The 16,930-nt window shown below is 49.6% G+C and overlaps 1 protein-coding gene across 15 annotated transcripts in view; it reads right to left on the reverse strand.

Moving 5' to 3' along the window:
- Nucleotides 1-16,930, reverse strand: part of Gramd1b (GRAM domain containing 1B) — a 186,050-nt gene that overhangs the window by 16,081 nt on the left and 153,039 nt on the right. For 13 of the 15 annotated variants that reach the window (XM_023721048.1, XM_023721049.1, XM_023721052.1 and 10 more), the window contains 8 exons: nucleotides 12,809-12,893; nucleotides 12,257-12,360; nucleotides 11,024-11,119; nucleotides 9,637-9,717; nucleotides 6,687-6,802; nucleotides 4,610-4,766; nucleotides 2,559-2,748; nucleotides 410-553 (listed from right to left, as the gene is read on the reverse strand). In XM_023721048.1, the coding sequence (XP_023576816.1) occupies nucleotides 410-553; nucleotides 2,559-2,748; nucleotides 4,610-4,766; nucleotides 6,687-6,802; nucleotides 9,637-9,717; nucleotides 11,024-11,119; nucleotides 12,257-12,360; nucleotides 12,809-12,893 (973 nt within the window). Of the gene's footprint in view, nucleotides 1-409; nucleotides 554-2,558; nucleotides 2,749-4,609; nucleotides 4,767-6,686; nucleotides 6,803-9,636; nucleotides 9,718-11,023; nucleotides 11,120-12,256; nucleotides 12,361-12,808; nucleotides 12,894-15,947; nucleotides 16,353-16,930 lie in introns of those variants that run through there. The other 2 variants (XM_023721060.1, XM_023721062.1) reach the window with 2 other exon arrangements.

The raw sequence follows: 16,930 nt of genomic DNA on the forward strand, positions 1-16,930 counted from the left end.
GCTCAATCCCTGGGTTTCAGCTTCCTGAGGCATCAGCGCTGGGCACCCCAGGACCTGCCTGCAGGCAGCTGTGAGGACTGAGTGAGATGACATCATATGCCTTCAGCACCTTGCAGTGAGTGGGAGCTGCTGCCCGGACTGGACAGTGAGCCCTGTAAGGGCAGAGGCCAGGGAGGTCTTGGTCACTGCTGAGCCTGTGGTGCCAGTGACAGAGGCCATGAATAAAGATGCTGCACTAGGGGAAAAGAGGGACAGATAGCCAAGAAAGTCCCACACCAGGCAAGGCTGAAAAGAAGGCATCGGGACCACTAAGTGCTCTGGAAGAAAAAACTGCATGGGAAGAGGAGGAGAGGAAGGAGAAAGGTGAAAGGGCAGACAGTCAGGAAGGGCCCAGTCCTGAAGAACAGACCAGAGAAGCGCCGCTGCTCCATGAAGTCCCGCAGGAAGGGCGAGGTGGTGAACAGCAGGTCGTAGAGTTTGTCCACGCTGAAGTTAAAGACCTCATTCATGTACTGCCGGCCACTCAGATCCTCATAAAAGGCCTGCACCTCCCCTGCACAGAAGATGGGAAGAGGAAGTCAGTGGTGAAGGAGGAGTTCAGGAGGCTCCAGAGCACTGATGTCCTGGTAGCCAGGGGTCCCCCAGACCAAGGTTGGGGTAGCTGGAGCTCCTGGTCCCCACCATTTATGACTCTTCTTCTCTCACTTACTTTCCTGCAGTGGAAATCCAGGCCATTTCCTCTAGCAGGCACTGTCCATTCATTCTTTACAAACAGTTTGGGAATGTACTGCAGCTTAATGCATTACAGAAGCAGTAAGAAATGAATCCTTAGGTGATTGCACTTTGGTGTGAACATTGAGTCTACTTACATGAACGAAGGTGCTCCCACATCACTAGGCATTACAATCTTATGCAAATGCTCTTGTACATGCAGCCAGTATTACTATGGGGTACAGGACTACATTTGTTTCTACACTTTCAAATCTCCTGAATTAAGCTGATTGCTGCCTAAACTTCAAACAAATGACTAGTTGCTGAGGCTGCCTGCACCTCAAAGGACACAAAGTGCATCCAGGAGCTGCCAATTAATCTGGAATGACCTAATACTGGGCTGGCCCGAAGAGCTGTAATTCTTAACCATCTCAGACAGCCTGTAGGTCCCATAACTTATTATTTATTTATTTTTTGCGGAACCGGGGATTGAACTCAGGCCCTTGTGCTTGCCAGGGAAGTACTTATTCCACTGAGCCATCTCCCCAGCCCCAGTCCCATAATTTCAATGCCACTCCTTAGAAATAAAACTTTTGGTTACAGTTTTATTACAGCAAAAGAATATAAATCAGAATGAGCCAGAGAGAAAGACCCATGGAGCAAGGTCCAGAGGTTTCCAAAGCAAAGCATCCTACATAGTGTGGGCTGCCACACCTGCCTGGCACAAAAATAATCTGATACCATGAGAAGCATTGCTAATCAGAGCATCTCACCCATAATTTCCAGAACTTTCTTTCTGCTAAAGGAGAAAGCGTCTGAGGGCACAGGGGAGCTGCTGGGTCTTAGTGCTCCTTCCAAGCTCCAAGTGCTGTACAGTATGGAATGACTGCCACTTGCAAGGGCTGGGATGTCACCTCACACAGGAAGGAGGCTATTTCTGGCTCCTCTAGGATCCAGAAGTATGTCATACAGAGATAATGCCTGTAAGTGCACAAATCGGGCACTGTACAAACACAGTGGCGGATGTTCATGTCTCAGTTTAGGTAAATAACGATCCTGATAACAGGCAGCACCCAAGGTGCAGTTATTTGTACCAGTCCTGGATCCTAGATGGGTGGGCAACCCAACCAAGGGCTAAAATCCACTATGGGTGTCCTCGAAGAGAGACTTCAATAAATGGTTGTGTCTATGCCTACACGCCAGAAAGAACCAATCACCAATTCAGTGGGAAAACCACCAACTACTTTCATGAATACTGAGACTTTGGTTTCCATCCATGGAATATAAGCAGCAGCAGGTTCCTGAGTGAGCCCCGGAAGGTAACACTGTGCAAGACTGAAGGATGGAGTCTCTACTTTAGTAGACAGAAAGGGAGTCTCCAAGGCCCATCTCACTTAGGAACCCCTTTCTCTCTATTCCAGGCTAGAGTCACTAACAAATTTTACAGTCATCTTAAGGGAGTTTCTCTTAAAATCCATCTCCAAAGAGCAGCTGACAGATGCCTTTTCTGGTGGCATGAAACACTGCCTGTACTGTGTGTCTGAGAGGGACAGAGACACGAGGTAAGCCAGTGTCCACAGGAGGGTACATTTTATGGCAAGTGCAGATGGCAGGACAAAGTAGTATTGATTGATCAAGGAGAGACAAACGTAAAATGATAAGGGTCTTGCAGTGTATACTAGAAAAGGGGATGCATACCAATCACAAATGTACCTTTTTAAACAAGCACTGATACCTACCTCTCCACCAGGAACCTATGTCCTGACTCCAGCCTCACCCAGAGACTTGTTTTAAGCCTTCACAATGAGAGGGGAAAGGATGCTCTGGACCCATATCCAAGTGCTCACCTTCATCGTGGGTGTCTGAAGAGTCACTGAGCTCAGTGGGAATGTCCTCATTGTCATTGAAGTCCAAGGAAGGGGAGTTCACAGGCGGGATGATCTCTATCTTCTCGCCTATGATGTTGTCAATGGCAAGCTCCTTCTCCAAGGATCCATCGCCCTCCAGCACCTCTTCCTCCAGAGGCAGGCCATCGAACTGCAGGGGATATTGAGGCATCACCTACCCAGAGCCTGCTGGTTGGATCTACTTGCCAAAGGGAGGCTGGCATGTGGGCCCTTGCAAGAGCACATTCCTAGCACAGCTGTTCAGGAATCAGCCAACTGGCACATTGAGACCACAGGTGGACAGAGGTGGCATTGCCAGGTCCAGGTCCTGCCTGGGCCACACCTCCACCAGGCTATGACACCATAAGCCTGCCTCAGCTAGGCACGGTGGTGGCTACCTGTAATTGCAGCATTTGGGAGGCTAAGGCAGGAGGATCACTACAAGTTCCAGGCCAACCTTGGCTCACAAAGCGAGGTCAAGGCCAGCCTGAACTGCATAATGAGACCCTGCCTCAAAACAAACAAAAAAATCAGCCTGCCTCTTGGTAATACCACCTCTTCTATGAAACTCAGAAGGTGTCATAGAAGGTGTTTTTCTGAATCCATTCCCCCTTCAGTGCTGGAAAACAATCAATATGGTCCTTTGCATTTTAAAGACAGCCTCAGAAACAAGAAATGAGAACTAGCCATTGAATGATGTCCTCACTCTATGGCCAAGTGGCCTGTCCTCAGCCCCTGCACACAAGACTCCCATTTCTGAGAGTCCTTTGCTGTGAAACCCCACTCCTTCTATCTGCTAGCCATAACCTCTCTTTCTTCATCAAGGTTCTACCTTCTCTATAAGAATGTCCAGGCTGGAGAAATAGCTCAGAGGTCTAAGCGCCTGCCTGGTAAGCACAAGGACCTGGGTTTGATCCCCAGTACTGCATGCCATGTGCCTAGCCCTGAAACTCTGGGCACAATGCGCCAGTCACCAAGAATAGGCATGCTAGTGCACACCTGTAATCACAGCACTGGAGAGGCTAAGACAGGAGGATCACTTTAAGTCCGAGCTGCGTGAGAAGACCCTGTACCAAATAAATAAATAAATAAGAATGTTCCCAAGGATAGAGCTCCTCTTAAATACTCTCGTAGCCTCCATAAAGTCCAGCACAGTAGAGAAACAAGCCAAAAAGGCCCTCAGGAAATAATAATCAAATAGGTGCACAAAAATTGAATTTCTCTGTAATATAACAATCATTGTGAATTTTTTAAAAAACGAACTGCTCTACAGTTTTCTATTCATGCATGCCTTTGGTTATGGTGTATGTCTAGGTGTCCCTCAAGTACTCCTAAGCAGGACTTTAGGAAGATGATCCGAATATGGAGACTTAGGACTTGCTGCGGGGAGATGGGGCCTGGATGCAATCACTGAGGGCCCGGCCCAGAAGGGCATGTGCACCTCCCTTTCTGGTTCTCCTCCCTCACACCTCTGGACACCAAGATGCTACTCCACCATGGCCCTCTCTCTGCCACGCTGTCACCTTAGAGCCACCAGGCTGTGGACTGAAACCTGCACAAACTGTGAGCCAAAAGAATCCTCTCCTTTTTGAATCTGTAGGTGTTGAGTGTTATTTCCTATTGACAAGGAAAGGAACTAAGATACTCTGGTTTCAGATTAAGGCAGTGGGGAGAAAGAAAAAAGACCTAGAAAAGTTCTTCTCCAGAGACTCATCTGGAGCAAGATTTAAGAACTACGCCACAGCTACTGCATGCAAGATCCAGATGCATGCAGTAGCTGCGGCATAGTCTTAATGTTCCTGAAACTTAAGCCCATCACAGAACCCAGGCATTAAGGGTCCAGCTCTGGACCGAGTGATCACACCGTGGGAATACGAAGTCAAGCATTCCAGGACAGTGCCTCCCATACACCGACCACAAAGAACACGCACCCCTCTCTCTGCTCCCCGGCTGGGTGCCTGCGGAGGTCACTAAGCTGGGTCAGGGCAGCGCCCTGGGCTTACTGTTTGTACCGAGACAGGGGCTTCACTGCTTCCCGTGGAGGTCAGGGTGCTGTTGGTGATGGATTTCTTGGGCAGCTGTGGGCTGGCATCTGGCTTGGTCTCTATGCTGCTTTTAGACGAGCTATCATTCACTTCATTCTCTTCTACAGGGATCTCCTCACAGTAGCTGGAGAAGACACCAGAAGCCCAGGTTAGTCTCAGTTGTCAAAACTGTCAGCTAGTCCAAGAACCTGTGCATTCATCCAAAACTACGGGCTTTCCATTCCTTTCCTTTCCTCCTCTTCTCCTTCTCTCCTTCCCTCCTTCCTTCCTCTTTTCTTGCCTGCTCACTTGCTTGCTTTGCTCTCCTGTACACAATCTTCCTCTAATCAGAAATCTGTCCCTTGGGGCCAGGGAGATGGCTCAGTGGAATAAGCACTTCCCTGGCAAGCGCAAGGGTCTGAGTTCAATCTCCGGTTCCGCAAAAGAAAAAGAAAGAAAGAAAGAAAGGAAAAAAAAAAAAAAGAAAAAGAAAAAAAAAGAAATCTGTCCCTTATTGCTTTCCTGACCTCTCACTTCCACCTCTTTCTCCACCCATGGAAAATTTCTGGTTCTAAACTCACAATTTCTAGGTACCCTCTTTAGATTTACTCCTACCTAAAAAATAAATAAAAATATGACCATTATTCATCTGACCCTATTTCCTCCCAGACGATCCATCCCATCTTGGTCATTTGAATCAAATATCTGGGATCTGAGCATACATTTCAGTTTCCAAATGCTGAGCAAAATGGAACTCTGGATCTACATACTTGCTAGGTGGTACTGCCCAAACTCTGGATCCTAATAAACTTCTTTGCACTGTCCACCTAAGAGGAAAATCTCCTTATAATGAAAGTCGCTGGTCTTCTAGGGGACACACCGGGGTCCTACTGCAGCCTTCCCTCAACAAACAACTGTCACCTTTGCAGCCACCATTGGCATCAGCACCTGACTTTTACTTTCTACACTATCCGGAGGTACAACAAATCTAGGGAAATCCCTCAATGCATTTTAGAGACAGTCATATAAGTGTTCACAGAAGTTAGGTAATGCCACTATTGTCACTGTTCCACACCAATGTCTGTCACCAAGCCAGGGCCTCAGTACACACTCCATGCTCTCTCCTTGCCTTCTGTTCTTCCAGCCTTTCTCACAATCACCCAGCCTCTTCCTACTCCTCACTCCCAAGCATCCTTTGCCTGTGAGTACCAATCCCATCCTCCTTCCCCTCCACCATGCAATCCATGTGGCTCTCTTCTCCCTAACTCCTGCTCCTCCTCCCCCAGACAGTAGTCTTTCCAGGCCTCTGCTCTGCTTCTTCCCCTTGCTGTGTCCCCCTAGCCCCAGTCCTTGAACTTCCTTTCGTGTTCATTGAGTCACTTGGAGGTTTCAGCCAACCTCACAGCTATCGATGAGTAGCTCCCACGCTTTGGGCCCCAGCCCAGATGTCTGTATGAACTCCACACTCATTCCAAAGTGACTACTGGAGTCTTCCCAGTCTCCACTTGCTTAAAATCAGCCTCCTAATCTTCTGCCCACAATTGTCCTGCACAGAGTGCTGTCCATCTCAGTTTGGGACAATTCTATCCTTCCAGATGGTAAATCCAGAGTACCACCTTTGGTTCTTTTCAGATCTATCAGCATAGCCTTCAAAAAATATTCAGGAAAATATATGAGTTAACTGCTATTTCTGCTGCTATCTTCCTGGTCTAAACCACCACCACCCTCACCTAAGTTATCTAAATTATTCAGCAGCCTCTTAACGTGTCTCTCTACTGCCCTTGTTCCCCCTTCAGTGTGTTCCAAACACAGGGCAGAGTAATCCTGTTAAAATACTAAGTGAGGTCTTATCTGTGATCTGCTCCAAGCTCATCATCAGGTTGGCCAAGGCCTGTGCCACTTGGCTTCCCTGACCTCATCTCCAGCCATGCTGCCCTCTGTTCTGAAGCCATGCAGGTCCTAGGCGTCCCCACACTCTCTCTTCGGGGCGGGGCCTGCCTAGATGCCACCTTCCCTCCCAGACCTTCAGCGGCCCCCTGGCCTGGAGTTCGCTGGCCTCACTCACCCCATTGTGTTGAAGTCATCATCTGGAGGCACATAATCCTCATCGTCGCTCGTCAGACCCAGCTCGTTCCCGTAACACTGGTGGACAAAGTGCCAGAGCTCCTTGGGGCACAGCGGCTGCAGGAGAGAAAAGCAATGGCTCTGATTGTCCCCTCTCAGGTCTTCTTGATCTGCACAGAGATGCTGAGCCAGGCTGGGAGTAGAAGTACTCACCCTGGCTAAACGAGAGTGGAACAGCTACCCCTAGAACCTCCTCCTCTGTCTAGGACTAAGACTTACAGCCAAGCCAGGAACGTGGCCCCTCTCTGTCTATTCTTTCAAGAGAGCTTTGCAGAAGCTTCTCCCTAACTCCTGCTCTTCCTCCCCCAGAGAGTAGTCTTTCCAGGCCTCTGCTCTGCTTCTTCCCTTTGCTGTGTCCCCCTAGCCACTGTGTGGAACAGTGACAATAGTGGCATCACCTAACTTCTGTGAACACCTACATGACTGTCTCTAAAATGCTTTGAGGGATTTCCCTAGATTTGTGGCACCTCCAGATAAGGTAGAAAGTAAAAGTCAGGGGCTGATGCCAATGGTGGCTGCAAAGGTGATGGTTGTTTGTTGAGGGAAGGCTGCAGTAGGACCCTGGTGTGTCCCCTGGAAGACCAGCAACTTTCATTGTAAGGAGATTTTCCTCTTAGGTGGACAGTGCAAAGAAGTTTATTAGGATCCAGAGTTTGGGCAGTACCACCTAGGAGTACGTAGGTCCAGAGTTTCATTCTGCTCAGCATTTGGAAACTGAAATGTATGCTCTTAGGGAAGGCAACTTGTTCACCTTGCACTCCCAGAATGAAGGCTAATGCTACGTGTAACAAACCTATGTTACACCGGGGTCAGGATGATCTCACAGCTTGTGTCTGTGACACTAAGCACTCAGAGGCTCCTGATCTGGTTTTCCATGGCCCACAGAAGTCTTCCACATTAATGACATCCCTACAGATCCTCAGGAGTGACATCAAAAACAGCCCATTCCACATTTGGAGACTTGCTCTGGCTAGAAGTCCTACACTCTCATAGTGTAAAGGTCCTCAAAGGTCATCTCACCCGAGTCTCTCTTCACTACTTTTCTCTTTTCTGAAGTGCGGTGAGTGGGCCTACAGTCCTATGCATTAGTTCCAGTGTCTTCTTATGCCACTAGGTGCTTGCCTTAAAAGCACCACTCGAAGTCAGAGCTTCCCCAGAGAGCCAAAGGAACATCAGGTAACTATGATCAGAGGTGGAGACCACGAATATGTCTCAGATTTGAAGGAAGGGCAGAACAAATATGTGAAAAACAGGGTGAGAGAATTAAGAGAAAACAACAACCACCAATAACTAAAATTCAAACTTTAAGACAGTTTGTATCAATAAACTTCACAAAGAATCTGAGAGCTCCCTAAGCCTACCTTATGAGGGTATGGCTTACAGCACAGGCAACTGGCCCAATACCATGGGCCAGCATTGTTTTCCAACACAAGAGAATCATGTAGATAGAATGGCACTTGGGGAGCTTGTGTCTTGACTAGGAGGATTTGGGGGAGGGGGAGCAGCTGTCTGTCACCCAATGGAGACACTCTGTTCTCCTTTACTTGGACCTCTTTCGCCCATTTCTGGCCACCAGGGACACCTTTCATCTTGCCTGGGCCACATCTGCTTCTTGCCAAGCTACATCCCAGCCTGCTGCACTGGCTGTCTTCTCTGTGACGCCTCCTCTGGTCACTTCTGCCTGGCTCTGGGTCTGCCCACGGGGAGGACATGCACACTGGCCAGTCCACCTCATCAGAGAGAATTCTTTACTATTTTGTGAGGCATTCAGGAGCCATGTGGATGACCTTGTGCCTTACTTAGAAATGACAGCAGCTGTGTACTAAAAATTCACATCTACCAGTAGAGACTCAAGCACATCACCATTTCATTATTAATAAAGGCGTGTAAAGGCATGGCTTAGCTCAGAGAAGCTCTCGAGATTTATGCGGGCGCTATACACTCAGATTGGCAAAAGTCTAAACAGAAAAGAACGATGCATACAGGTCAATCATGTTTACATACTAACTTCATGAGGGAATCATATGAGTAACTTTCCCCTTCATGTCTTCTTTTCTGGCTTGAGGAGTGTCCCGTCAGAGGGCGAACTCTCTGAAGGTAGAGGCCATGACAAATGCATCATCCCCGTCTCTTCCCAGTGTAACCCCAATGCTCTAGTGAGCCATGGCTGGCTACCTTAACTAAATTTTCTTATTTTCCATATGGTGCCCGGGGCCTTACTGAAGGGGGTAGAACCCCCAGCAGGGAAATTCTTAGTGACAGAAAACAACTCACTCACAGGCAAACCACCTAGCCAAACGCTACGCCTCCCAGTTCCTTTGTTACGTAGCTTGACCAGACTCCCCTGCCTGCCCTCAGTACTTCAAGGCCAGGAACTGGCAACCGGACACAGCCATGGCCCCAGAAGCCTGCCGAAGTGGTTCAATGCCAGGCAACCCTAACCCTGCAGGGCCTGCTTCCCCTGCCTGGGCAAAGCCCTCCTCACTCCCTCCACCTCGTGACCACGACTGGTGCGTCCCTATGTGGACAGGCACGGCGTGCTGCTCTAGTCTGCAAGTCTGAAAACTCCTCCTCTTGTGACCTTCACTTCTGCATGTTTCCCCCCAACTGGTTAAAACAAATCCTTGTATATTTTAAAAGGGTGGAGCTGAAGTGGCTGGAGCCACAAGAGCCTTCCCCCTGGCAGCGTGCACTCGGGTCGCTGCTTCCAGTGGGAGGACGCGTTCCTGGCCAGCTGAGGCATCTCCACACTGTGCGAGGCGTGGACTCCTCTGGAGCAGCCAAAGCTCCCGTAAAGGCAATCTTCCTTCGGGCAGGGACAACAGCCAAGTGGCAAGAGCACCACAGAGGATGCACTCCGAGGCTGAAGGGCACCACAGCGCAGCACTGACCTTCTCAAGGAGAGCGTTCTGCCAGAGCCGGAACATCATCATGTACGTCCTGTCCCGGGCCCCAAACGAAGTGAAAAAGTGCTAGAACGGGAAGGAAAAGGGCTGGATGTAACTGCTGAGACTCACAACGTGAAGAATGGAAATACGCTCCTCTTTTTTTTAATTCAAGACACTGACATCATCCTCGGGTACAGTTCTGATGACTCTCAGGGACCTGTGATCACCAAAAGGCACCCACTTTAATGACGGGAGACTTAGGACATAAGGGTTCAAGGAAGCTGGGACCTGCAAGTCCCTTCTGTAACCAAGTCCTTCCATTTCTTAACCACATCTGTTCAGTGCTTTCCTCTCTGAGTTATAATTTTTGTCTCCATGAAAACATGCCTTTCCCCACAGAGGGGAACTGGGTCAGGGAGCTGGGAAGGAGCTTAAGCAGAAAGATAAGCCAAACCCAACGGCCATCGTAATTAATTCAACTAGCAGGTGAACATCAGAATGCATGTGTCTGCATGTTCAGAGCACAACAAGGTGTCAAACAGAAACGGACTGTTTTTGTGGAGCTTACGGATTAGTAGAGGTGAGAAAGTGGCGTTCACTGCAGACCCACTAGGCACTTGACAAATGTTTTCATTTAAAGTAAAAAAACAAACAAACAAACAAAAAATCCTCAAATGATAACAGCAAGGCTGCTAACAATGAATAGCATCAGGCAAGGTTAGACAACCTGGGTGATCACAAAGCTGATGGTTCCAGAAGCAGAATTCAAACAAAGGATGACCTTGCTCCAAGATCTCGGGACTCTTGCCTGTGCATTGCATCTAATGGTCCTCAGACTCTGACCAAAGGACTGAGGTCAAAAGTCACTGATTTCCCATCATAAATTTTATATACCACATTCTCGTCGTACCACGAGGGACAGCCCATATTCAGACAGGCTCCTTGTCCTCTTGAGACACGATAAGCTATCTTGCTAAGTAATGATGACTACATTTGGCTAGTGCTTCACAATGTAGCATTTTCAAACAGGTGACAGTACCACAAGGCTCTATTCTAACAGATACTGTCAGGTCATATCACACATGAGAAAAATCAAGGTTCAGGGAGGTTAATTAAGGCACCTACAAAGCATTCAGAGAGGTTAATTAAGGCACCGCCTGCTTCTAGCTGCAGGGTGCTGCCAAGCCACCCTCACCCCTGCTCAGCCACCAACCACTCTGCCCATACAGGAAGTGATGCCTTGAGTTACATTACCCTTATTACCCCTCACCCCAATTCTGTTAGCTTCCAGGTTAAGGAGATTCACGGGCAGGAACACAGGAGCAAGGCAAGTAGCGTAAGGAGCCCGGACTGGGAGGGGCCTGAGAGGCCAGGCTTCCACTCCGCTTACCTTTTCTGAATCAGTGCAAACTTGGATGGCATTGGGGATGAGGCGAGCTGTTTTCTCTTTAGTCATGGAGCAGATGTCTTTCAAACGGACTGTCAACTGGCACCACCACAGGGACAGGGAGTGGACAGCAATAGGCAGGAGGGGGCATTAGAAGAAGGAAAGAGCACTCATGCGGCATCAGTTCAAACAGGCCACAGTTCCTAGAGTTCTAACCTTGGAAGAGACCTCCTTAGAGAGCCCATTTTTATCCGTTTATGTAACGGAGGCCACAGTGTGACATAGGGACCGAGTCCGTCCACAGTCCTATCTCAATTCTTGTTCTAAGAGGCTTTCTCTCTTATTTCTACACTGCTGAATGTGCACATGCCTTGCAGTGTTTCACCACTTACAAAAATAACTAGTGTTGGACAGAACCACACACACACACACACACAAAATAAAAAAAAAATTACATAGTTGACCTTTCTGTACCTCGTTTTATTAATTTTTTAAAATGTATTTGGTACAGGGTCTGACTATACAGCTGGGACTCATAGTGATCCTCCTGATTTCAGACTCCACAGTGATGGGATTACAGGTGTGCACCACCATGCCCGGTCTCGGTGGCCAACTCAGCATGCCCGGGGGTGGGGCTGGTGCGGAATGTGGCGCCGGGATCAAACCAGGTCCCTGCATTTGCCTAAGCAGGTGCTTAGTCTGCCGAGCTATCTCACCAGCCTCTCTGCCTTATTTTATAAGGTACAAAAACAGGCAAAGAAAGAACTGACCTAAAATCACACATGTAAGTAACGGCAGAAGACAATGTGTGAGCCAGTTCTGAGGCTCAAAGCCAGTGCCCTTTCTGCTTTGTTATGTCTCCCCCTGTGGCAACTCATGCCAGCTCATTTGCATTTTCCAAAAGCAAACGCCCTTTGTGTTTTCTTCTATACCTAGGGGCTGGGAAGGAAATTCATGGCAGACAACATCCTATTACTGGGACTCGGAAGTGGGCACTCCTTAGCCTAGGCATCGGCTTCTGTTCACTATGCAAAGGATTGGGGAGAACGCAGTCAGTGAGTGGCACAAAGACGGTGTTCTGCTCAGTCAGGGCCAAAAGGGTAGCCCTAGGAAGTCAGTCCCAGGGCTTTTACGTGGCGTCAGGGTACTGGAAACGGAGCCGAGGGCAACCTTGCATATGCTGGGCAAACACTACACCACTGAGCCACAGCCCCAACCCAAGTCCTAGTTCTTTACCAGAGTTTCCCAGCGGAAGATGTTGCTGTAGAAGCAGATCCAATTTTCTGAGAGGTAGAGTCGGCCCTGAAGAAGAATATCTCTTTGGAGTGCACATGAATAATCTGTGATATGAAGTAAGACAAGGAAGCTCAGGGACAGGAAGCATTCTTATCAAGATGTTGCACAGTGGGCATCCCTCCCACTAGCAGAGGGGAAGCCAAACCGCCCGCCACCACCTGAAGTAGTGAACCAGCAAGTGCCTGGCATCTCATGATCTGAATGGAGAAGTGGTACAACTTTCTTCCCTGAATCTATGACCTCAAATCCCTTCTAAGCATTGGCCATCTTCAGAGATAAGTAACTCCTGCCTGGGAAGGTCAGGGGGCTGCTGTATGCAGGATGCTCAGTTCCCAGCCCTGAGTGGGGCCATGCTCTGGGCACTGTCCTTCCCTGTTCTAGACAAATGCACTCACTCGGTTTGGTTCCCTGCCTCTGTGCGCAGGCAGCCTGAGAACCCTCCCTGGACTCTCAGATGTCCTCCCTGCCCAATTCCCAGATCAACTCACTCACCAACAATGAGGCGCTCCGTATCTGGAAGTTGCTTAAAAAGCTTTCTGAAGTCTTCATTTCTCTGCTTGTAAGTGGGGCTTAACACCTGCAGGATAAAGATGGAAGTCAGCAAAATGTACACAGGTTCATATGGCATTAGGAAGGTAGGCACCAGAGGAGCGTGTGCTTGTGTGTTAGAAAGGCAATGATGAGGCTTTGTTACCCCACGATCCTAGGAGGCCAGGTTAGGCAAGGGAGCTGGGGATGGAAAAGCAGTACAGAAAATCCATCTGGTAAAACTCTTGTATCCAGCAGCCATCAATAAGAAAACATTAAAATATGAAGCCAGGTCCCATCAAGGCTCCAAAAAGACAGGAAGGATGGATACCTACAGGACACTTCCCGGGAGTCAGCGCGTCCGCTGTTGCTACTCTGCCTCAGCTTTCCTGACAGGGCAGTGGGGGCACCATGGGACAAACTCAGTCCCCAGCAGGAGCCATGAGAGCACGAGACCCAGAACACCTCGTGGAAGTTGTCATGGAGAACTCAGTGAGCGCCTGACTATGTGCAAAAGACTTGAGTTTAAAAAAAAAAATTTCTTTAAAAATGATAAAATCAGTGCTAGGAAAAGCACATGGGGTAGAAAATTTAAAAGAACAAAAGCCAATTATCATGCCTCTTTGTCCTTACAGAATGATCTTCCAGCCCTCACTGAACCAAGGAGGAAACGCATGAGACAAAGGGAAGCCCCAGCCTCCAGGTCACCAACTGTTCATCACTGGACGGTCGCTCAGGTAAGGAGCTCCGTGATGGCAGAAGCCCTAGGATGCAAATACAGGACAGGGGGCCTGGAAGGGAGGCCCAGCGCAGAGCTCCTTGTCCTGTGGCAGGATTGAGCACCTTCCTCCCTGGTCCTACGCTCATCTTCCACCACCACCTGAGCCACAGAAGCCCAATCTGCTGCTGCCCTGGGGCCTTGGCTGCCTCAGCACATCCTTGGAAATCCCGTCAGCCAGCAATATGGACAGGAATACCACCCTTGTGTGTGTGTGTGTATGTCTGTGTGTGTGTGTGTGTGTGTGTGTGTGTGTGTGTGTGTGTGTTACTGGGGCTTGAACCCAAGGCCTTCACACTAAGTTGTATCCCCAGCTTGTTTTTTATTTGTGACTGAGACAGAACGTTGCTAAGCGCCCAGGTTAGGGTCAAATTTTCAATCCTCCTGCCTCGGAGTGCTGGGTACAATCTCTAAACTGAAAGACTAAACATAAAAAAGATCTACTCACATAGTGAAAGGATCCCCAAGGCTTACACACAACAAGCACAACCTGGGGAGACCCACTCGTAGGAACAGAGATGCCTGCCCTCCACCAGCGACACAGACACAGGGCTACTGACTCTCAGCCGGGAGCATGTGCCGAGAGTCACTCTGCTCGCGACACATGGGTCCTGGCCTTTTAGGCTTTCTCACCCACTTCCCTAGAAATCCACTGGCAGCGGCGGGGTGGTGAGGGAGCAGCCGTCTAACTGTTGGTATTTTGGCTTTCTGCAAAGCTAAAGGACTCTCGAAGAATCGGAAGTTGATGTTTTAATATGTCTGCACCATGCACTGCCCATCAGAACTACTACAGAGAAGAGGACGTCAGGGGCCATATAAAAGGGAATGGCTCAAGTTTAGAATGGTTTGCCAGGGAGAAGAGAAGAGAGAAAGGAAAAGGAGAGGGAGGCCAGAAACTTGCTTTTCATCTCCTTATCCATTTGAATTTCAAGCTTTTGCTCTTGTCTTATTTACAAAAGGAGTTCCTCTAGCAACAGTTGATGCCTGTTCTCTGCCTCAAAACAGTGCTAAATCCTAAACTTCCCAAATCACCTGCCTTGTATCTGAACCAGGCATCAGGATCCCTAGAGGTCAATATTTGGGAGGCCACCCATCCAGTGACTTCTAGGACTGGAAAAGACCTCAGATACAAGAGTCCTCTCACCCTTGCATTAGTTTCAGCTGGTACCAAGCTATGCAGTCTAAATAGCACCCTGGTCTCTTAGCACAGAGTCCACTCTGGGGAAACCCTTGTGTGACTGCCTGGCCACCAAACCTAGGCATGATCACATGGATCATCTCCTCTGACTTGTGACCCACTGAGGTAACCAAGGCACCAAGAGGTCAGTGGCCTTCCTGAGCGCATAATTACCAGCAGGCACAGAACACAAACCCTGTCAATGTACCAGGAAGGGCACAACAGGCTTTCCCACAATAGGACACAGTCTCTCAGAAGACAGGGTTTACCTGTGCCGGGCCCCTGCCGGTTGTCCGTGCTCCTCAGTGGCGCTTTATGAAATCCCAGTGTCAGCACGAGGAGCAGCCTACCAGGTGGCCCCACGCTCCAGGTGAAACTAGATATCAGGCATCCGGTTACCTAAAGCCTGCACCTTCTCTTATTACTGTATGTGTGTATGTGTATCAGGATTCAACCCAGGGCCTTCTCACCAAGCTACATCCCCAGCCCTTTTTATTTTTTATTAGAGGCAGTCTTTCCAAGTTTCCCAAGCTGTTCTAACTTGTGATCATCTCGCTTCGGCTTCCCAGAGTTCTGGGACTACAGGCACACGCCGCCTCACCCAGCTACATCCTCCTAGTGCTAATTTTCTTCCACACTGCTCTCCCCGCTTGCTTCTCTCATATCCAGTCAGGTATCTAGCAAGATGGAGATGCAAGAAGTCTGGCCACAGTCTCCCAACAGTGAGCAGACTGAGGGTGCTTCTCTTCTCTCTCTGCTTGAAAAAAAGCTGTAGTCACAGGGAGAGAGCAAGGCAGAACTCGCCGAAGTCTCTTACTCCAGGTTTACATACGTACTCCCTTATTCTACTCTGCTAGATGGCAGGCAGCCTCCGCCTCCTGGAACCCGAAGCACAGCGACACATCAGTTGGGCACGCTCAGTCGAGAGCCCTGTGCCTGCCGGATGCTGGGACCCGGGCCCCCCACCCCGTGCTCTCTTAAATGAAACTCCGTGAGGCATGGTGAAGCAGGCTGGCCTATGTAAAATGGCCAAAGACCTCTGGTTCAAAGGTTGTCCAAGGTGGGTCCCTTGGGTAGCACAGCCAAGTGGAGCATGCAAAGATGCACAACATGGTCAAAGATACAGAGAAACTGGGTCACACACTCACAGCTGGGATGTCCTCAGATCCGTGCCAGCAACAGTGTCCGGCACCCACAGGAACATCAGTAACCCTCTCCACGAGGCACCGCAGGGCCTGGTTTTCCTGCTCCAGCAGGAGGCTCCAGAGGACCCCAGATTCCATCAAAGATTCCATTGCCCCCCACGGCTGCGCTTCCCACAGTACTACAGCTCTTGTACTCTGTCTCCTGATGGTGCCTGCAGGATGCAAACAATAGGCCCTGTCTGGGCCAGAATAGCGAAGCAACCCCTGGCTTCTGGATGCAGGGTCTGTGCAACCCTCGCTGATGGCCTTCTTTCTCCCACAGCTGGGCTGTCAAGTGACACACCTCACAAATCAGAGTATGTCATGAGCACCGTCTTGGGAGATTCGAGCCAGCTGAGTCTCACAGCAGGGGGCTGCTTCCTCTTTCTTGCTGGTCTTCAGGCTGAAGGCAGCGCCACCTGGTCAGTGCAGACCTCACTCTGAAAGTTCAGCTGAGATCCAAAGACAGGAACACAGCGAGCGAGCAGCACCGTCAGAGGCTTCCGCAGGGCAGCCCCTGAGTGCCCAGACAAACTTCACAGGAAGAAAAGGCACCACACTGGGTCCAGAGGTCTACAGTCGCTGGCGACGACAGAGTGACTCATAGTTAGGGGGAAGCTCCAAAGAGGCAGCTGGAGTCCCCACTCTGCAGCTCTGATCTGTCCCATGCACTTAATCAACGTGAAATATCTTCTCTGGGCAGTCAAGGCTGCTGTGACTCATAGCCCTCGCCCAGGCAAAGTGGTCACTTAGCTGAGTACAGGGCCCGTTCTTGTGCACACCCCTGCACACACCCCTTTTCGACCAGATCCTGCTCCTTTCAGCTGCCCAGCAAACAACCTCTTTGTTAAAAGTCACCGTGGCGGGAGGGAGCAGGAGAGGGAGGGAGGCAAGGCGGTGGGTGGGCAGGGCCTGAGCCCTGACATGCTTCAAGTTACAGGATCTGG

Source organism: Octodon degus, unplaced genomic scaffold (genome assembly GCF_000260255.1).
Source record: "Octodon degus isolate 3935 unplaced genomic scaffold, OctDeg1.0 scaffold00080, whole genome shotgun sequence".
NCBI classification, from domain to species: Eukaryota; Metazoa; Chordata; class Mammalia; order Rodentia; family Octodontidae; genus Octodon; species Octodon degus.